Source organism: Homalodisca vitripennis, chromosome X (genome assembly GCF_021130785.1).
Source record: "Homalodisca vitripennis isolate AUS2020 chromosome X, UT_GWSS_2.1, whole genome shotgun sequence".
NCBI classification, from domain to species: domain Eukaryota; kingdom Metazoa; phylum Arthropoda; class Insecta; order Hemiptera; family Cicadellidae; genus Homalodisca; species Homalodisca vitripennis.
Window position 1 is genome coordinate 59,883,523 of NC_060215.1, and position 22,825 is coordinate 59,906,347.

The 22,825-nt window shown below is 34.4% G+C and overlaps 1 protein-coding gene across 3 annotated transcripts in view; it reads right to left on the bottom strand.

Moving 5' to 3' along the window:
- Positions 1-22,825, bottom strand: part of LOC124369049 — a 32,477-nt gene that overhangs the window by 6,714 nt on the left and 2,938 nt on the right. For all 3 annotated transcript variants that reach the window (XM_046826749.1, XM_046826747.1, XM_046826748.1), the window contains exons 2-5: positions 21,131-21,332; positions 10,310-10,439; positions 7,131-7,225; positions 3,743-3,979 (exon numbers count right to left, since the gene is read on the bottom strand). In XM_046826749.1, coding sequence (XP_046682705.1) covers positions 3,743-3,979; positions 7,131-7,225; positions 10,310-10,439; positions 21,131-21,328 — 660 coding nt within the window. In that variant the 5' untranslated portion in view covers positions 21,329-21,332. The remainder of the gene's footprint in view (positions 1-3,742; positions 3,980-7,130; positions 7,226-10,309; positions 10,440-21,130; positions 21,333-22,825) is intronic.

Sequence of the window (22,825 nt, forward strand, 5' to 3'; positions counted from 1 at the left end):
CATTACTTGAAAAGAAAGCTTTTGTAGCTACTATCCTGAATATGAGAATAACACAAAAGCCCACAATTTATAGAGTTTGGTCAATAACTGGATTACTTCTAACTCCTTGGTTTAGGAGAATGTTCAGTTGGAACAGGTTTTAGTGTCTACTTCAATTTTACACATAGCAGATAACAGATCTTTTGCAAAACCCGGAGAGCCTAATTATAGTCCCTGTGGTAAGTTTTCCCCTTAACTAGATAATATTAATAGGACTAACAGAATTGCAGTACTTGCCCAACAAGCATCTCCACCGTTGGGGCATAAAAATGTAGATGTTTTGTTACTCAGTCTCAAAATATTGTCAGGCCTTCAACTGTTATAGTGGCATCAAAATTTTTAAAAAAGCTTTGCTTTTAATCTTGTTTTAAAACTTTTAGAGACAGGGCAGTATTTAAGAAAAGGATATCATGTTTTTATGGACAACTTTTTCACTACCTTTCCTTTTTGCTATATTTTTGTACGATAAACTTACCTATTTGACAGGCACTTTACGGAAAATCGGATAGGAATACCTCCACAGTTGAAAAGGAAGTTTGATGTTGGCCAAAGGTTGTATTTACGAAAAGAGAATATGTTGGTATTAGGTTATCACAAGAAGGCATCTCAAAAATTCCAGTTTTGCTACTTTCTACTAAAGAACCAACACAATCCATTTAAGTTAGAAGACAAAGACATGAGAACAACCCTTGAATGAAACCTAAAATTATCAATTAATATAACATGTATGTGAAGGGCATAGTTAGGTCTAACCGGATGCTCTATTGATATTTAGATGAATGCCATACTGTCAAATATTGGAAGAAGGTTGTGCTTAATTTATTTTCCAGATGGTGTTAAACTCCATATCAGTTATAAAGAAAATAATTCAGGTAAAGAAATGACTAGATTACTATTTATAACTTCAATAACTTCAAGATCTCTCCAGTGAATAGATTAGAGAAGTCACAATGACCCAACCTGACTATAGCAGAAAGTTATAATCTTGGTGCTAATCTTCAATTTAGCCTAGAATCTCTTCCTGGTATCCTGCAAAGAAACTGTTGTGTTTGCAGAAAGCAATTTAATAGTACTGGAGATACAAGAAAAAGAACCAAAACTGTTTATTAAGTATGTAGGAGAGATATCCATGTGAATTTTTTGTAGATTGTCAGAAGTCTTATAAACATAAAAGTAAACTTCTAGCAATTGAGTAAAAAATTTTATTTTTAAATTTTGAATATATCCAGAAAATGTGGCATAACTTCTGTTAGACAAAATAGGCCTGGCATTTTTTACATATCTACTGCATAATTGCACTGCATTATTCACTATACTACAACAAATCACACTGGCACTAAAACGGTCAAAGCTGCACTTAATTTGTTTATATTAGCTAGTCAATATACAATTGAAAATCTCACCAAATTAAGGTCAATTTAATTATTATGTATATATAAGAAAAGTTTCACAGTTGCTGCTGAAATCTATCATAAAATGTATACCGTACATGTACAAGTGTGATGAGTGACAATACTGTGCATTAGTGGTGTTGCTTTTTTGGAAATAAGAGAACTATTTACAATGATTATAGAATTGGCTATCCATCTGTGGTAAACTAGTGCAGAAAAATTATGAAATATATATTTGTACTTACAGTAGGAGTTCCACATATTTATTTCTAAGATTTTGTTGCATGAAGCTGTTGTTAAAAAGTTTGGCTAGATAAGTTTTAAGTTATTGGATGCAGAAAATTCATACTGAGAACCACAAATACAACAAATGGACACTTCTTTTGACTTTCTTTTCAATTACGATGCAAAGGAAGATTTACAGAACAGATTTGTGATTGCTATAAAGACTAGGGTATCCTAGCGTTGAGTCAAAACGAGCAATCAATATCACAGGGTTATACTGTACCACCAAACACCAAAAGCCCACGGAAATCAATCAGAAAGAAAGGTTATGGTTACTGTTTATAGAGACACCACAGGATTCTACTTCTTAACTTATGCAATGTAAAATGGATCCTATTGTGAGACCTTAATGAAGATCTTTTACAAACATAAAGTTTTTTATTAATATGGAAAATAAACATATACAACCTCTAATTTTTATATCCCGTTTAAAGAAAACTTAAAAGTAAAACAACAAAATTTGCCCACTTTATATTTTTTGGTAAATTACAATAAAAAGCAACAAATGAAGGGCTGTACTTAATTTCATGAAAGTAAATATATTAATATTCTATTATATTATAGACTTTGTTTGATCTTGTTTACTTCTAATGAAATAGCTAACTAAATTTCTGAAATTTTATGTCTCCACAATCTACTCACATGATGTGCAGGATTCATAGATAGGCCAAGCTGCTTGCACAATATGTTTAGGTATTACAACCACTAATTCTAGTTACATTATACAGTATATAAACATACGTGTGAGATTAAAATAATCTACAAGCAATAAGACTATTCAAACTACACAAAGGTTAAAGAAAAGTTTTAGTATATTTTAGTTCTTATAATATCAAAGAAAAACAAAAATAATAATTATATTTAGGTAATTTAAGACAGCATTAACATTAAATTTCATACAGAGTACATTTTGGAAGATCTGCAAACAACATGAGTCACAGATATTTTGATTGTTGCCGTTCCTTTTTCATTTGAATCAATATGTAATAAAAATGTATATAAAAATTGAGCATGAAATGTCTAATCACAATAGAATCCAATTGTGCATCTTAATAGTTCAAGAGTAACAACTCAATTACCGTATCAGCAACGAAGCCAGCTCTAATACAATAAACTGTTTGTCTGTGAGGGTAGCACCAGATTATTTTATAGTCATAAAATTGGTTACTAAGGTAGTGGTCCACTTCTTAAAAGATTAAAAGTGGAAAAATACACATTATAGTATCAGGACTTAGATTTGTATATACTCTGTATAATGTAATTATTGTGTCTTTGTATTAATATAAAAAGTGACAGACTCAACAACTTTGCACCTGTATGAACCTACATTATATAAGTAAGGTCAAAATTCTGTATAACAAGACTACTACTACTAGCTAAACTACTATAACAAGAAAAATGTTTTGATGTTGATACTCATGCTAGACTGAAATTGTAGCTCCACCTAATATATAATATTTAAATAGTGAATTTTTACTATAGTCAGATCTTTATATTTTAATTAATAGAGAAATATATCTACATTAAAATAAAAATAACAACAATAACAAAATAATAATATTTAATGTGGCTTTCCTGATTTCCAAAAGAAATTTCCTACCATTCATGTAAGTAAATTTTTATTATTTTATCACGTAGAATATCTTAAATCTTACATGTTTTTAAAATTTTTTTGGATTTGTTGACAATAATATGTACTTTTAGAATAAATTACTGGCAATAAAAAATGTCAAAAAATATAAATAGGTTTTTACTGACAAAATAAGGTAAAAATAATTATTTTCACACAAATAAAATAAAACCATTTTTTTGTAAATTATTTTCTATATCATTTTATATACTGTGGGTACAGAGACCTTGTAGGCAAAAAGGTACTTTCAAACCTCTCTTAACTAACAATTGGTTGAAAGGTTTCTATATTTAAATATATGACCTGAAAATATTTGTTCAAATATCTTAAGATGGATAAGTACAACTCTTTCCTGAAAAATTTAGTTTAAAGAACAGACAGTTCAAACTCATCTTACCCGTAAATGTGCAAGATCTTCCAGCTTTGTAAGATCAGACAACTCAAGATACAGGGAGTAGACCAGGATCCAGCCATATATGTTAAGGGCACAGAAAATTGCCCATAGAAGGCACATCGTAATATTGTACCCAAAAATCAAGTCATTCACAATTGAGAAGAACAGCCATGCCAAGAAACGGAGAATGGTAAATACTGCAAAGATGTACAGCCATGGTAGTATTTTGTGTTCATACTCCTATAAAAAGAAAAACACATAAAACATACAAGCACTTATTTCCTTGTAGCTACTTAAACCTTAAACTAAAAAGCTATTTTAAAATTATTAGTGTGATGATATAGTTAATTATAATGGAGTCATCTTATCAAATTATCATGTTCAATGTAGGCCACACAGATTCATGATTTAAGTGATGCAGAAGCGGTGTTTGCCACACGGATCTGCGGGTCGTTGCCGTAGTATAGACCAGGAGTCTCCAACCTACAGAATTTTTTTTCCGGCCCACATAAAGCTAGCATACTGAAAAATATTTTTATTTGATATTATATTTCCTTTAAATTATTTTTACCATTAGCTAATTCTCATTCATACCAGTACTCTTCTCTCACTTGCCAATTCTGTCCTCAATAAGTGTAAAACTAGATATAAACAAGTAGTAAAACTAGATATAAACAAGTAGCGATCAACCACTGAGCGATAGATAGTAAGTGGTTAGCATGGACTGTACGTGTACAGGCAGAAAGCTCGGTGCTGTTGTACTCTACCCCGACTGTACCTGAGGTAAAACCAAAATAACCTTGTCACGGCAGTTTTGAGTCTTGTAAGTCGCTTTCCAGCATTAATTACAATCACAAGTAGTGCGAGTGTAGTTGATGTTTCGCGAAGTGCATATTGATCGTAGACAGTGTCTTATATTTCTGTTTTATTGTTCATAACAATGGCTTCTTGTAAAATAGGAAAGTTGACTTTGCGTGCCGTGCGTTAATAAACAGTCGACTCATGACTACTTTATGATCGATAACAATATAAAGCGTTTGATCGATAACAATATAAAGTGTTTGATCGATAACAATATAAAGCGTTATGTCTTATTTGCAACAAGACTGTCGCTGTAGAATTTAATATCCGTAGACATTATGAAACAAAACACAAGAGCAAGTATTCCAATTTAACAGGCAAACTACAAGAGGACAAATCGCTTCTTTGAAAAATTAGCTTTCAAATCAGACACATATTTTTACCAAGCAATCTAAAAAAACAAGGCTGCTGTAAAAGCCAGTTTCAAAGTCAGCCATATTTTGGCTAAAGCTGGTAAACCTTTTACCTACGGCCAATTGGTGAAAGATTGCATCTTGATGAGAGTGGAAAAGATTTGCCCTGATTCACTGTTCAATGCTAAAAATCACAGAAGAGTTGGCTGATGTTCACTCTATGGAGAGTAGTGTAACCGGAGACAAAATCTTTGCAAAAATAAGTGAAACCATTTCTAATCTTGGGCTCGACTGTAACCGCATGAGGGGTGTAACCATTGATGGTGAGAAGAATATGTCTAGTTACAAAAACTGGAGTAGTTGGAAACATTTGCAATTGTGTTAACACAGCAACACAGCAACACAGGGGTGGTGTTCAACCCCTGATTTATCAATACATTATCCATCAACAAGTGTTGTGTGGTAAACACCCAGATATAGCTGAAGTTATGAAAGTAGTTGTAAACACAGTTAACTTCATTAGATCAAGTTCCCTCAAATACCACCAGTTCAAAAATGTTCTTGATCAATTTGACAGTGCATACCCAGATGTTCCCTTTTTTTTCTTTTGTCCTGAGGGAAAAGGACGGTTTGTCCCTGCGATAAGTTCTAAAAGGACCTTTGCGCCTCCCTTATTTTAAAGATGTTCCTTACCTCAGTGAAGTTCACTGGTATAACAGAGGCAAAGTATTTCAGCAGTTTTTCGAACTTCGTGAAGTGATTCACATTTTTATGACTGAACAGCGTCGTCCTGTACCTAAACTTTCTAACAGTGTGTTTGTATGAAAATTAGCTTTTCTTGTTGACCAAACGGCACATATTAACTTTCTGAACTTGAAACTGCAAGGTGAAAACTCTTCAGTTTGTGACTTATACTGGCATGTCACACCTTTTAGAAAAAAACTCATTCTTTATTAGAAGCATTTAGGAGGTATGAACTTTGACCACTTTGAATCCTGTCAGAAATTAAGTGCACTAAGCACTGCCTTCCCGAAGGATTACATTTTGGGAATCATGTCTAGCTACAACAAGAGTTTTAAACCCGCTTTGAAGTCTTTGACTATGCAGCAGAAGACATTCAGATGTTTCAAAACCCTTTTAAGCGTGACATTGACAAAGTGCCTGAAGAAATGCAACTTGAAGCCATCGAGCTAACAACCAATGACTCACTCAAGATCGATTTCCAGGAATCCTATAAAGAAAATAACGTACTTAAATTCTATAGGTCTCTAAGAAAAAGACTTTAAAAACATAAAAACCATGCTCGAGCTATACTTTCTCTTTTCTGGATCTACCTACAAGTGTGAGCAGACTTTTTCAAAAATGAAGTTTGTTCAATCTAAAGACAGATCTTCCTTGTCAGATGAAATAAATCCTAATGAGCGGAACTACAAAGTTTGACCCTAAATGGGGTAAAATTTTAAGTGCCAAACAAATGCAATCTTCTCACTACAAAAATTATTGTTCTTTTTAAGTTTTACACTTATGTTAGACTCATGTATTGTCAAGTTTTCCTTAAAATTCAATAAAGTATAGACTTTCTGCCCTAAAATACTACTGGCCCACCTTTCCTAAAATATTTACAATGTGATCCTTCAGTAAAAAAGGTTGGAGACCCCTGGTCTAGACTATTGCTAAGTGTAAGCCCAGCTCTCAGCCAAGACGGGTTATGTTCGGTGAGCGTGCCATGTGGCTCAGAGTTGATCCTGACTTGCAGTTTGTTTCCGTTTACCAGGTTTTTTTGAAAAGTGCTAGTAATGCATATTTCGCGTGTAGTTTATTTAGGTGTACTTACAATGTAATATGGTACTATAAGTTTTGTATCTTATTCCATAATGTCTGCTAATCATGAACATTACCCATAGTGCTACTGATAATGGTGCATCAGATGTAGATAGTGCATCAAGTGAAAACACTGCTATTGACAGTTCGGGTAGTGATGGAGACGTTGTTGTAATGAGCTCCTCTGGACTAATGGTACTTATGGTCTTAGGAAATTCTTTTGCCTTACATAATCAACACACAAAACACTATCACAAATTTTTCAAATAAACAAATTTTCATTATATACAATTTTATGTTAATGATAGTGATGTTCTATTTTATGTAGTACAAAAAATTATATAAAGACTACAAACCTTCCGTAGAGCAATAATGAGTAAAATACTGGACACAAAAACTGCCATGGCAGCTATCAGTGAGAACAGAGCAAAGAGAATCAGAATATTCCTTACTGAAACAAAAGCAAACACACAGGTTAGTGTATGTTTTAAAAAGTTAGATCACAGTTAAGGTTAAAGGAAATATATAGGGTTATCCAAGAAGTATCTAACCTCTACTAAAAATCATTGAACTATACAATTAGACAGAAATTGCAATGAAAAGTGCTACTTTCTGGTTATATCAAAGCTTGTTATTCCTACTCTGGCTCTCAATTGGTTGAAATATCTAATGGTGTACTCTCATTGCATCTTTCAAAACACAAATTATTATGGACCAGTTTTTCTTAAACAATTTTAAGCAAATCATAGTATCTTTATAACACTGAAATATATTTCTGTAATTATTGGCAGCATGCTGCGCCTCGGATTGTAAGACTAAACATCAATAAAACAATAGCATTGGTTTTTCAAAGATTTTTCACATTACACACAATCTAATTTGCTTCCCGTCGGTTATAAATCAATACATTTACTCATTCACTAAACATTCCCAGCATTTTCGTAAATTATAATGTACACAATAAACAAAAATAAGACTATACAGATATTCCTGTATGCAGCATTTACTACATTCCGTTCTGATGGTACGGATCCGTATGATGCGCTTTAAGGGTTAATAAATAGATAAGTTTGATCAGAAATATTTGCTGGTTAAATATATTTCAGTAAATTTAAAATTCAGCAAATGCTAAAAATTCTAAATATAAACGCTTTTCACAAAATGTAGCAATACAAAATAATTTCAAAATTGTCTCTTTATTCCTTTCATATTTAAGCCTTTAAAAGTTGGCTTATTTCATACCCGTACTCTGCCCTGGTAAAGTTTTTGGTCCCTAATATCCTCATGAACTAGCAAATTCAAAAAATCATATAATTTTAAAACTTATGTTAGAGACATTATATAATTATAACACTTTCTTGAAGTTATAAAATTCTATGTTTGCAGGTTTTTAAGGAAGGAGGATATAGGGCTGAGGTTTTTCTGTAGGAGGGATGTAATTTTGGAAAATATTATTATTTTGTAAACAAAATTATGAAGGGAGATTTAAGATGTTTGGGACCCAGGTGGAATGGTTATCTTTGGTGGTGAAGGGGGGAATATGATGAAGAGGGGAGGAGTCTAAGGAGTTAAAAAAAAACAAAAATTGAGCAAAATTTATACAGAAATACATACACTAAATACCAGATAATAAATTCAAGAGTCAATGATACACTTTTTAACAAATGCAGTAACAGAACAAGTGAATCGTGACATGAAGGAGAGTAGTGGACAGTGCGCAGCAGTCTTTTCCCCTTCTTTACTCCCATCCTGAGCCAATAACAAAATATGAGTTTGCACAAAGCCAATCGACAAAGATGTCGAATTACCTCTTACATCAAGCTTGACAACACGATCTTTGATTTTACCTTTAAAACAATGAGTACATATACGTCATCAGCATCTACCCGATTGTCAGCCGCAGACGTATATATACACATATAGCACTAAGGGGTTAAGCATTATTGGACTAGAGGCGATGTTATCAATCTGTTAACAAGCAACTAACACAACTAGCATTAACATAGTAAAATATGAGATCATATCAGTCCAAAGTAAATTTGTAATATGTTGGTATGGCATTAGGTCAGATATAAAACATCCAGACTGTCAATAATTTGAATTCAATTCCTGCAAAAAGTTGCATAAAGTGTATAAGTGTTTTGTGTGTGTGTGTGTGTTTTGTTGTGTGTATTTATATTAATTGTTATTGCTTGATATTCAATTTACATTTTATTGCTTGTTTGTTTATTTAGTTTATTGCACGTTACTCTCTTTATATTTTATTTCTTGTTTAGTTTAGATGGTTTAATATATGTAATTTTAAAATGTTATGAATTAGTTCATATAAATTTAAAAGTGATTCGCCAATGACTTAAAATGTAACATTGTCAATGGTTGTAAGGGAGTTTCAATGTATTATAAATACAGGGTGGGCCATAAAGTTGTCACTAGCAATCCTTAGACTTTGTTTTTCCTACCGTAGTAGTTGTGAACTTGACTAAGTCAAACACTAGCAGTTTGAGGTTATGTTTGTTTATTGTCGATATCTGAGAAAGTATGAATAGGAAATTAACAACAATTAATTATTAGTCCCGTATTGGCAGACGGGGTACTATTGAATGGCCTCCACGGTTCCCAGATATAACACCGATGGATTTTTCAGTCTGGGGTATAATAAAAAATGAGGTTTATTCAGTCAAGATTCGTAATGTTGAGCATTTGAAGGAACGAATCCAATCAGAATTTGAAAACTTACAGTCCAGGAACATTTGCGACAAAATTTGTAAATCTGTGTTAAAAAGATGCAATCTTTGCTTAGAACAGCATGGAGACCACTTTGAGCATCTTTTGTAGGTTCATTGAATACTGCATGTTTTCCTGTATTAATAAATTGTATTTGTACTACATAGTAAAATAAATGTATTTGTATTTTCGCTTGTTTGGTATATTATTGCACCAAATGCATTTTTGACAACTGACTTATGGCCCACCCTGTAGAATGTGTGTAACTAAGAACTTTCACAAGACTGCCAGAGATTAAGGCACTTTACAAAAATGTATGCATTTTTCTCGCACACACTCTTGTGGTGTATGGGGACTGTAAATTATCCTGTCTTATTATTGAATAAAGATTTTGTGACTTGTATATAATTTTATGTCTATATAACAGAAAAGAAAACTAACTAAGTTACAAATCCCCTTTAACAAGAATATCTAAGCAACTGTACTAAACAGAATGTTCCATAAACTATCTGCATGAAAAATATAATACATATTTTCAAGAATTTACTGATGTCACTTACTATAACCAAAGCTGAAGGCAGTTTATCATCAGATGTTAACATATGGAATAGCTGTTTGTATTCCGTAAGTTAAGGCAGTCTGTTTGCTAGTTACTGCTTGGCAGAATTTTAAAGCCTATTACAAGGCCGTAATAAAACAGATATAGATAAACTACTATAAGTTATGCATTAACTACTCTCATGCATTAGTGCAAAACTCACTATAATGATACTAGACCTACATTGGGAGTGCCAATAAAACATAAGCTTACCATATCTGTTTCCAACGTAGACAAACTGATAACTGATAAAGTAAAACCCATAGTGAGTAGATCCAGGAGCTGCCATCCCCAAGGAGTAAAGGTCAAACACTGCCGTCATCACAGTGAAAATACTCAGTAACTGAAAAAAATTCAAATCCATTACTAATGAAATATGTATGTATTTCAATATATATCTTTACAAAAAATTACATTCACACTCACACAGATTACAATTCTTTTGTTCTTATTCTTGGTTAAGGTACCAACCTTCAATTTGAATGTAACAATTGGAGAATGGATAATAGGATTTTGAACATTTGCCATCATTATGTTATAAAATGTATAACACAATGTTAAGAGGATTGAAATCTAACCTATTCTTCAGGTAAGGAAACAATTAGTACATAGAAAAAATAAAAGAAAGAAAAAGGAAGAGAAAGAAACACTTTAAACAAAGAATTGGTGAACTGTATAGTTATACAAAATATTTTGTATGCAGAGAAAATGCAATGCTATCTGCAGTCTGACATGGTACAAATTGACAATTCAAATTTAAAAACATTGAACAATAGTTACTTCAAAGCAGTTGCTCTCTCCTAGCATAAATTATTGGTTGATATTACCACAATCTAGGTTCAAAAAAATTAATCTACTGACTGAAACCAAGAAAGTGAATCATATCACAACCTACAACATGTGTTTGCCATAAATAAACTTTATACTCTCTGACACGCAATCAACATGGATGTCCTTTACTGCACAATCTAAGAATAATTAATTTCTAGAAAGAGTTATTAATTAAACAAAACGCTTACATGGTTCTGAAAAGATAAGTTGATGTAATTTTAAGGTTTTTTTTACTTTTCTAACATTTAAAATTTGCTTTGCTTTTGAAAGGAAACATGCTTTTTACTGTATGACTTTCAGTTCAAATCATCATTGTATTTATAAGAGTTAAATAAATTTCAACAAGAAAAATATATTTATACTATAACTAACTTTAATAAGAAATGTATGAGCCATGGAATAACATTCTTTTTAACACATTAACTATACCTATATAATCTTGAGCTTATGAAATTACACTACAGCCCGATTTACAAATCTCACAACACATCATTAAAACCACTCCAAAAATTGTACCATCCTAAATGCTATTCAAAATTGAAATGTTTAAAAAGGTAACACAAATCAAGTGAGTATTCTTCCAAGATACTAGGGAACTCTCGTTATAATTAGGTTTACAGGGTTGGTTCCTTTCTCTTGGTTTTACAAACAATTATGGTATTAACTTGTCATTGTTCACACTATGTAAAACCTAAATTTGTTGCTTGAAATTTATATGGGCAACACACAAAAAAAGTAAAATCAAATGCATCATTCAGAAATAGCTGGGCAAACAATATATTTCCAGCCTTACACACAAATATTTTACAAATTTACACTTATACAAGTAGTTCTTTAATACTTTTGTAACTAATATTCAATATAAAGAATGTAATTAAATGTAACTTAAGTCACTCAAGCTTTAATCTCATATGTAGCTTGTGGTAGGCTTCTTTCCTTAATTTAATTCATGATTTTTAAATGCATTAACATGCTCTAGCCTCTAAAAGATAAACATTGACATCAATGACATATTATTACAAGTGATATCTTATCTAAACACACAGTGAAAATGTTAACAAACACATACCACTGCAACTCTTGTATAAGTTTTCAATTTAAAATGATAATTCAACAAACCTTAAAAAATTAAGTGCAGGTAACTTCAGATAAAACATTCAGAGTAATACATTTGTGAATAACTGTAGACTGGTAAACCTATACTCAACAATAATTTAAAAAATCAATACTTCAAACTTTTCGTTTTAACATTGTACTAGTATTATACCTTTCATAGTTGATATAAAATATACTGGTCTGAGAAAATTCTTGAATGTTTAAACATGTCTTTAATAAATACAGTCAGATTAATACCTAAATAAATAATTCATGCCCTACGTTAAGCGGTAGGTCCTTTAGTTATCCCAATAAAAGGTACATTAATTAATGGTCCTTTCCAAGAGTCAGTCACACCTTGGATCGTGCCAAAAGCTTACAAAGAATATAACCACACTCACTCTACTAATCAATCACTTTCATCCACAATCAAAATTTGACATCTTAAATCAAGAACAAGAATATAAATAAAAATCTTTGACAAACAATAGAAGGATATGAAAGGAAGGTAACTTATACTGGACTAAAGAACAACTGTCACTTACAATACAGAATTAAGTTTTGAAATTTGGAAAGACTGGGTTTATTATAAAGCAAAAAACTTTTACTAAAAATAGGATTTTTCAGAAAAGGAATGTTATAAATGCAAACATGTTAAGTTCAGTGCTAAATAAATATATAACATACTATGCTAGGTGCTCATAGGGATTCATTATTATACAAAAATAGAGTATGATGAATATACAGGACATGGCGTATCAAGTGATTCATGGCGTACACCTCTAACACACACTACATAGCATGACACGGTGCATTTCTATAGTTCAGTAATTAGTCAGCAGTGAAAATGGTGCTGAGCAAGGTGATTTATACGCTTTGTTTAGGTAATACCTATTTGTTTAACTACAAGCATTTAAAGCAACATAGTGAGTGGGAGTGTGAGGTATGTGAGGGAAGACAGCAATATGCAAATACCATAATTTATTTGTTCCCAATTTTGAAGTTAATTGGTGTGTTTTTTTTTTTTCAATACATCAGGTATGTCTATGCATACCTTTGACTACATTTTAAATAAAGCTGCTTGGAACCTATAAGTGCTGAGGAAAGACACTGTTCTTCACAAAAACATAGAAGTATAATGATGGTTTATGCCTGACTAATTTATGGAGATCAAGAAGTATAATTCCACAACCACAAATCAAACATCCTTTCAAGGATTATGGTTTACATTGAACTTAATTAATGAGTTCATTGCCAATGCAACTTCTTCCCACAATTTATTAACTACTCCTCTGTTTTTATAATTTTTGTGTTTTGCCTGCCACAGTTAACACTTGGTTAATCCAAACACTCACCATCCATGGTAAAAACGCATGTAGATGCTCATAGAAATAAAACTCAACTATTCTAAACTTTGATGATGCACAGCGACATGCCGCTCTCTGTATGTTCATCCCTAAACCCTACTTTGTATTTGTTTTGGACATCAGAAGATACAACACACTGTATACAATGTGTTCATACCCTTATACTGATACACACATAAAAAGCTGTAGAAGCAAACAAATACTGTCACAATGTAAGAATAAGCTCGAGGCACACTAAGCACACTACAAACAAAGATAGTATAGGAGGAACTCCTCCCATGTATCATTGATGATGTATGGCCATGGTTGAAATACATTCTACGCACACTTAACATAATAAAAATTCGTGTCTTCCATTGTGTTGTTTGTGTTAAAATTTTTGGTTTAATATAATTTAAGTCAAAATCTATTATTAATTTTCAGCCAAATACTTCTGGATATTTAGCTTATGATAGAATTTTGTTTGGATTAGCTCAAAGATTATAAATGGTTCAAATCCAATTAAAATCTGTATAAAACATGAAAAAAATTAAATAAATCTCTGCAACATTATTGTAAAAATGATAAAATGACATAATTTTCATCAAAACTAAATGTTTTATTGCTCATTTACAAAAATGTTTCTAATGAATGGTTTAACCCTTTTAACCTCATTATCAATTTTTGTAAGAATGTATAATTTTTCCTTTTTGCCATTTCTGTGCAAGTAAATGTAACACATGCTTTTAAATGCATAGTATTTAACATAAAACCAAAGTTATTTCTGATAATATAATTAAAAATGTTTATAGCCTGTTTAAAAAAATTAAAAAACGTTTTAATACAATATTTACATCATTAGAAAATGTTTTCAGAGATGTCAAGATAGCTATTAATTAAATCGTCATCACTACCCACATCCAAGCCACTTGCAAATAAGTTACTAATTGATGTATTTTCACCTAATGGAGGCTTTGGACAATTTCTTTAACTAATTTTCAAATAAAATAAATAACAAACTAATATTTAACTGCCTTATTTTATACTATTTTAACCAAAAAACATTAAGCCAGGTAGAATATTCACAATGTGAAATACAGCTCTCTGCGACAATCAGTGTGTAGTCAGCTGAGACGAATTGCAATTTCTCAATCACAGACGGACAAAATAAGAAGTTTACAAACTAATATATTTTGATGTTATACATCTTTGTCTGTGTGTGTATATGTTGTACATATAAGTCTGTGGAATTTCAAAGCGTTTGGTAAAAATAGGTAGCTAGTAAAATAATAAAAAATGCACATCCACACTACACGGACGTCAGGAGTTGACTCCATTTTTTTACAACGTCCGTGTAAAATGCACATTGGGATTAAAGGAGTTCAACATTTTTTCCAATATTGTTGTAAAATTATATTATCATATGATTTTCAATAAAATTCAATGTTTTATAATTTATTTATAATAATGTTCCTAGTGCAAGGTTTGTAAAATATATTGCACTAGGAACATTATTATAAAACAAGCTTTTTATGGAAAAGATGAAATGGAATTAATACTTAATAGATACATGAAAATACTTTCAGGGGATATTAAAACATTTAACAAAATTAGCCAAAGTGTTTAGTTTTTTTCCTGCTGACAGAAACACACATAGACATTGGAAGTTTGTTTGGAGAAATAATCGTTTATATCCTGAAATTCATTTGACCCGACTTGGAAAAAAGCATTTGCAAAAAACAATATATCCTCCTATATGAGTTGAGTCAAAAGTTCCTGTAGTTGTTCCATATTTTTAAGGAGGAAAGAAATATTTCCCTTTCTGCAGCTGATAGAACTACTTGAGAAAGATGTTTAACGTTCTGTTTGTTTCTCCAGTTGAAACCGGAAGATAATTTCTATCAAGGTGCTGTATGTGTCATTTATTTAGAAATATAACCTTTAGAGCAGTACATACCAATATTAAATTATGCACTTTGCTTCAGAAATTGCCACTTGATATCTTTAAGATACTGATGATTGTATATAGAGAGGATTCAATTAAAAAATATAAGTAAGAGTGTGGCTAATGTTTATCTGAAGGTTGCATAAACCAGGCCCGTTTTACCGAATAGGCACGGTAGGCACGTGCCTAGGGCGCTAGGCAATTGGCATTTTGGGGGGGGGGGGGGGGCGCAAAAAATGGAAAAACAAATTGCTTTGGTTGTATATGCATGCATTATCATCAAACTGACTTTTTCTAGGCTGCCTTGAGCTGATTAGTGAATTTAATCCATTTCTAGCCTAACACATGGTAACAAAGGCAAAGGAGTGTATCATACCCTTCGTCTGACATTTGCAGTGAATTTATCGAGATTATGAGCAAAGAAGTACTGAAACAAATCTTAAATGAAATCGAGCAAGCTCACTATCTCTCTTTAATCATAGACTCCACACTTGACGTGTCGCACACAGACCAATTGGCTGTAGTACTTCGGTATGTTTCATTGTCCAATGCTTGTGCTAACGAACGCCTCATAAAACTCTTACCAAGTGTATGCCACAAATCTGGAAGTTTGGAAGAAGCAACCCTCAGTTTACTAGAGAAACTTGAGCTGGATGTCGGTAACTGTTGTGGACAAAGTTACGACAATACATCAAACATGTCGAGCATATACTCAGGTCTTCAGGCAAGGATTAACAGCAAAAATGATCTTGCTGACTATGTACCATGTGCAGCTTACTCACTAAACCTTGCTGGGCGTTTTCCTGCTGAGAAGGCGTGTCTAGATAACGAACAATATTTTTTACATTCGTACAAGGGCTGTATGCTTTTTTCTCTGCATCCACTTACATGTGGAACATCCTAAAAAGTCATGTTGAAAAGAGTAACGAAGGAAAATCAAAGAAAGATCAGAGAAAGCTAATGGTAAAACCCCTGAGTGATACAAGATGGTCTGCTAGGGCAGACACCCTTCGAGCTTTAAAAATAAGTCGACATGAATTAAAAGATGCCCTTGAAGAGCTAAATAAAGACAATACTCAGACACCAGAAACACAATGCACAGCACTGGGTTTCTAAAAACACTTGGAAATTTCCAAACCACGTTATTAACTGTGATCTGGAACGAAATTCTTGAGAGAGTTGATAAAACAAGTATGACTCTACAAAATCAAGATTTAGACCTATTTAGTGCTACTAAGGAACTACTTGAAACACTATCCTCGTTTTTGAGTGAAAAGAGAGATTTATTTGATGATTTTAGTCCAAAGCATTGAAACTTGCAGCAAAAGAAGAAGTAAGAAAAAGAAAGTTATTGTCCAATGAAAAGAAGGACAGAAGCATGGAAGAAACTACTCATCGAGAAAGATTTGGATGTTTATTACCATTGTTGACAACATAGCTTTGTAGCTCAACAAAAGAAGAGAGGCCTATAAAAATATCGACACAAGATTTAAGATCTTACAAAATCTAGAAGAGAAAAATTCCAAAGAGGTGCCTTGTGAAGCTAAACTGTTAGGAAAGTATACAAGAACTATATTGATGGGCAAGACTTTGCTCAGGAATGTAACCATTTCAAACAATACATGGTTTTGGAAAACCTTTTTAAGATCAAAGAAATGTACGCCTACATAAAATCAAACAGATTATAGAACACTTTCCCCAATTTGGAGGTGGCTCTCAGGATATTTCTAACTTTACATGTGACGAACTGCACAGCTGAATGTAGCTTTGAAAAGAGTGAATTAGAAATTAGATTGTCGATGGTTGATGAAAAGCTTAATGGCTTATTGTTGCTGTGCACCCAAAACGACATTACTTTAAAATAATTGGACTACAAAAACATTATTGACGACTTTGCAACATGGAAAACCAGAAAAAAACTATTGTATGAATCTCTAGTCAGTCTAGTGGTACGCCAAAAAAAACCAAAAATAATCCAAAGAAACTGTGAAAAACGAATACTATAAATAATGTAAATACTTCAAATGTAGAGAAGGGAGGGTGGGTGGTCCGTGAGGTATGTTACATGCATTCCCACAGGAGGCCAGTAGATACCTCACGGCTACCGGTTGCCAGTCTGGGACACGGCGGGTCCATAGGTGATGGATAATGGGCAGGCTCTCGAAAAGAATCAGGATAATTTGTAAAGAAGAGTTAAGGGACATTGAGTGTAAGGTCCCTCCCGAACCAAAACTGGCATTTCAGACTAAATCTAAATTTACGGGGTATAGATGTTATGGTAGGGCTGATAGGGGGGTCGTAGTCAGCTGGCAGAGGTATAAAAGGGGGCGCAACTCTTCATTGTGCCTGGGGCGCTGGAAGAGTGTAAAACGGGTCTGGCATAAACATCAAAGATGATCTTCAAAGTGGGCGCACTGACAGTCAAATAACAATTGATGCTAGCCTATTTTCTATGAACTTGGAATTTCATTTATATGAGTTTTTACAGCATTTGTCCTGAAAAAATGGAAAATGTGTTTACTTTGGTACCAAAAATGATCACCAGAAAATAAAGAAATGAAATTAAACTAGTCAAAATATACAGGCTCTGTATAATAAGTAACCGGACTGAGCCTGCCCCGCTCCGTCAAAGTGTCTGCTAACCGGTATCTGGTGCTGTAGTGGTGGTGGGGGGTCTAGTGAAAGGGAACCGGGCTGCAACAGTTGCCTCCAAGCGCTTGGAGAGTTAGTATCGAGCGAGAGCGGAGTGCATGTTCAGTTACCCCGTTGGAGTGAAAATGGAGAGTACGATTGAGCAACGTTTTAGCATTAAATTTTGTGTCAAACTCAAGAAAACGGCCACGGAAACTCTTCAAATGATTCAAGAGGCTTACGGTGAGGATGCTCTGTCCAGAACTCAGGTGTTTCAGTGGCACAAAAATTTCCGGGAGGGCCGCGATGACGTCCATGACAAATAGCGCGTCGGTCCTTCATCAACGAGTCACACGGACAAAAATGTGCAAAAAAAGCGTGATGTGTTGAACAGTGATCGTCGTCTGAGCATTCGGGCTATCGCAGATGAGGTAGAATTGATAACATGACCGTTCAAAACATTATTAAGAACGATCTGGGCATGAGGAAGATCTGCGCGAAGCTGGTACCCAAACACCTGACTGATGAGCAAAAGAAGCGCCGTGTTGCTGTCGCTTAGGAAATCCTTGATCGACTGCAAACCGAACCAGAGTTTTTCAACCACGTTATTACAGGAGACGAGACGTGAGTTTTTGAATACAATCCTGAGACGAAGCGGCAGAGTTCGGAGTGGCACACACCGGCGTCACCACGACCGAAAAAAGCACGCATGAGAAAACGTTCTCTGGAAAACTCTGGAAAACGTTCAACGTGCTACGACGAAGGCTCTAGACAACATCGAGGTTGCCGACTTCCAGGGAGCATTCAGGGATTGGGAAATACGGTATCAGCGTGTTATCGACTCCAATGGGGACTACTTTGAAGATTTATAAAGAAAAATTGTACATATTTTGCCAATAAAAAATTTCCTGAAGTCAGTTCGGTTACTTATTTATTATACAGACCCTGTATATTTTTTTTTTTTTTTTTTTCCCCCGGGGCGGCCTACTGCCATGCACTTAAGCCTCAAGGGCTTTTTGCGCACCCCGGAAACACCATGAGGCCTACCAGTCTACAACTTCAGCAGTTCAACAAACCGCCGAAAACAACCTATCAAGTCCTCCTGGGAAAATTCACCACCCCTGTCCAGGCTACCAAAGATGGCATACCGCTCTCTTGCTATTGCAGGGTACTCAAAGAGCAGGTGCTCAGCAGTCTCCTCCTGCTCATTACACCTTCCACAGAGCGGATCCTCCTGAAGGATGCCAACTCTGTGTAGATGCTTCTTCAGGTGACCATGCCCCGTATGAGACCAATGACCTTAGAAGACATTGATCTGTTTAATGAGAGAAGGTCCGAAGCCACCTTGGAGGAAGGTGACTGTAATACCATTCTACTCACTCTCAAACCCGGATGTAACCTCCACCTTCTCCCATGCTCCGCGCGAATCCATTTCGAGACAACCCTAGAGGATTCACACCTTGGAACACCGCAGAACGGTTGAGGGCCCGTCATAATTGTTGCTGAGCCCTGGTTGGCCAGGGCATCAGCTCTTTCGTTCCCAAGAATCCCCTCATGACCAGGAACCCAACAAACGGTTACATTGTTGATTCTGGCAAGGGAGGAAACGGTCTGATAGCAATCCCAAACCAGTTTGGATTTGATTGCGCAAGAATCCAGTGCCATCAGCGCTGCCTGACTGTCCGTGAAAATGTTAATCGTCTTGCCCCTATATCGCAGACAAAGATTCTCACGAGCACATTCCATAATGGCTGCGACCTCCGCTTGAAAGACTGTCGGATACGGACCCATAGGAACCACCAGCTCCCTACATGGTCTCACTCCCAGAATTCCAGCGCCTGTGCCGCTTTTTGTTTTGGAGCCGTCTGTGTACCATTCGAGCTCCGCTGGTGGAAGAGGTTTCTTCCCCTCTGACCAATCATCCCTTGAGGGTAAAATAATCCTAAAGGGTTTGTCAAAGGAAAACTTTTGTGGCATCTGATCAGAGATCATGTGCAAAACATCCTCCTGTATCAGAGTGGCAATTCTGCAGTGCTCACCGCTGCAGCCCGACCAGAGTCCCGTCTGCTGAAGACAGTAGGCACTCCTCCTGGCCATAGCTCGAATGACAATGTCCAGGGGGGCGAGATTAAGACAACAGTCCAGAGCCGCGCCTGGCGCACTAGGAAAAGCCCTGATAGCGAGGCAGGCCATCCTTTGGATACCCGCCAGACGTGCTACCACCGTCTTGGCTTCCGTTTTTGGCCACCATACGACAGCTCCGTACATTAGTGCAGGTCTGACCACGGAAACATAAAGCCAGTACAAGAGCCTCGGCTTCAGTCCCCAAGGCCCACCTATCACACGTCTGCATTGCATTAGAGACCACTTACCCCTGGCAATGACCCTTTCTAGATGAGGTCCCCAGTTTAGAACCCTATCTAGGATCACGCCCAGGTACTTGACCTGACCCTGTGTATTAGTCACATGACTGATGAAGATTACAGCTCCTTGTTAAAATTGTTATAGGTTATTAAGACAAAGTGCTTTCTTTAAGAGCCTCAGAACACGTCAATCATCTGATTGGAAACTAAAAACTGAACTAAGGAAGGACATTTTTTAATAGAAAAAAGCTAGGGAAGTGGTATGCCACTTTTCCACAGTCAGATCACGGTGGACTAACAAAGCGTGAATTTAGGTACTATCTCGGGGATGTTTTTCTTTTCTTGCCAGAAGTGTGGAACCTCCGAAGCCCGTACTGATGGCCAGGGGCATTTCGGATCGATACTATTCCGACGTAATTTCAGTTATTATTTAGGCCTTCCTCCATTTAATATCTATTGTACTACTCTCCTATATCCTTAGTGGCTACAGTAAACAATTACCATCATATTAGAATACTTAAAATATTGAAAATACAAAATTAGTCATAGTACTTACTTAGAAATGTGCAATAGTGGTCTAATGTGGTTGTAATATAATAGGAATTATTTATAGGCCTACCATATTTTTGGTGTCATGAATGGAAGAAAACTTGAACTAGGCATAGCTGTAAAATCAGTGTTATATATTGTTTATTTTAAAATAAATAATTTTTAAAATATTCAATTTTGACTTCTTTTATAATGTTATTGTTAAGGACCTTATATAGTTTTAGCTATTGCAAAGTTTTCTTTAAATATTATGAATGCTATATATTACTCTTACCAGAGAGTAGACAGAGAAAAATAATGAGCCACGCTGTATATCAAGAAAGTAAGCATCTGTGAGTATTGGGCGTTGATACCAAGGCAAGCGCACAGAACGCATGGATCGAGTAGACTTGAGGTTTGCTGAAGATCTTGTGGTTACATGGGAGTACATTGATGGTGTCCCCATGCTTGGTGATTTCTTTCCTGGATTCATCTTCCTATAAAAATAATAAACATGTGCAACTGAACATCTGAACATTTGCAATTCAGTAAAAAAGGAAATATCAACAAACAAAAAAACTGCAAAAGACCGATCTCATTGACTTTTAGTATATTCTTCATATAAAACGCATAAATTCCATCAGATTGTTATGGATATATTACAACTCAAATAAATTAAAGTTCAATAGAGTTGTTCTATATGACAAATGCATATAACCGGTTAAAAACACGAATTCATGTCAATTAACCATTTCAAGCCTTGTTGAGGTTACACAATTGACCAATGCCTTAAACCAAAACTACTCCCAGACAGTTAGCTACCGACTGTAAAGAACACAAAATCAATAATAACTGTTGTGTATATTGCCATAGCATAATAAAATGCCAAATATAAATATTGTATGTGTTTTTGATAAAAACAAAAAAAACATGCAAACTTTCCATGTTTAGTTTTGCAAAAATCTTTTATTTTACAGATTAGTATACATAGTTAATAGTTAGGGCCTACAATAAGTGCTCGTAATGACCATTCTAATGCTCTGCAGCGCCTACACATGAAAACAATTGATAACTTTTGTAGGCTTACTTAGAAGTAGAAGTAGTTAGAAGTTAGAAGTCTTGTTTTAAACATTTAAAATTCACTTCAATCCAGTTTGTACTTTAATAACAACTTTCTAGTACATCAAAGTAATGAAATAACCTAGAAACCACAAACATGAATTGGTAAAAGCGATATGTTTCTAGGTTCAGTCACCTAGCTGTGTTCACCAGTAATTAATTATTAAATATCTCTATGACATAAACCAGATGTTTAAGGCATGTCAGTAGTTAAGTGATTTCTCAGTGCAAGCCAGAGTTACTATTTTATTTCCAAGAACCCTAGTGATCTGCTCTGGGCTACAGTATAAAAAGCGGCCACAAACACAGTCGGATTATGATTATTGATTTTGAATATTGATACTATCGAATACAACATTTGACCTATAGATATTCATAAATAATCATTGCCAGCTTCCTTTATTTAGACTAGTAATGTCATTACCAGCTGTTGTTATTTCGTTTATGTAGGAGAAGGCTTGTGACAACGATACAAACAATGGCAATGAATATGCAGATATTGGCTCAAAATGTTTTTAAAAACACTGAGCAATTTCTAAATGGTTAAAAGACAATGACCTTACTCCTTTAAATCTGAACTGTCCAGCTTTTTATTGACGAAATGAAAACTGGAATTAAAGGTGGAAATAAAATAGTGTTTCGCTGCATTAAAAGTAAGAACAAACACGATGTACCTAAAAACGATCTTAAGAAGACTTGTTTTGAACATTCTAATTTTGGTATTATCAATACAGTCAAACCACAATATAACGAACCTCAATATAACAAATTCCTTGATATAACAAATTTTTTTTAATCCCCTAAAGTCTCAATAGAATCAATGCAAATTTCACCATTTGGTGCTATACTAAGCGTAGAGTGTAAACGAAAA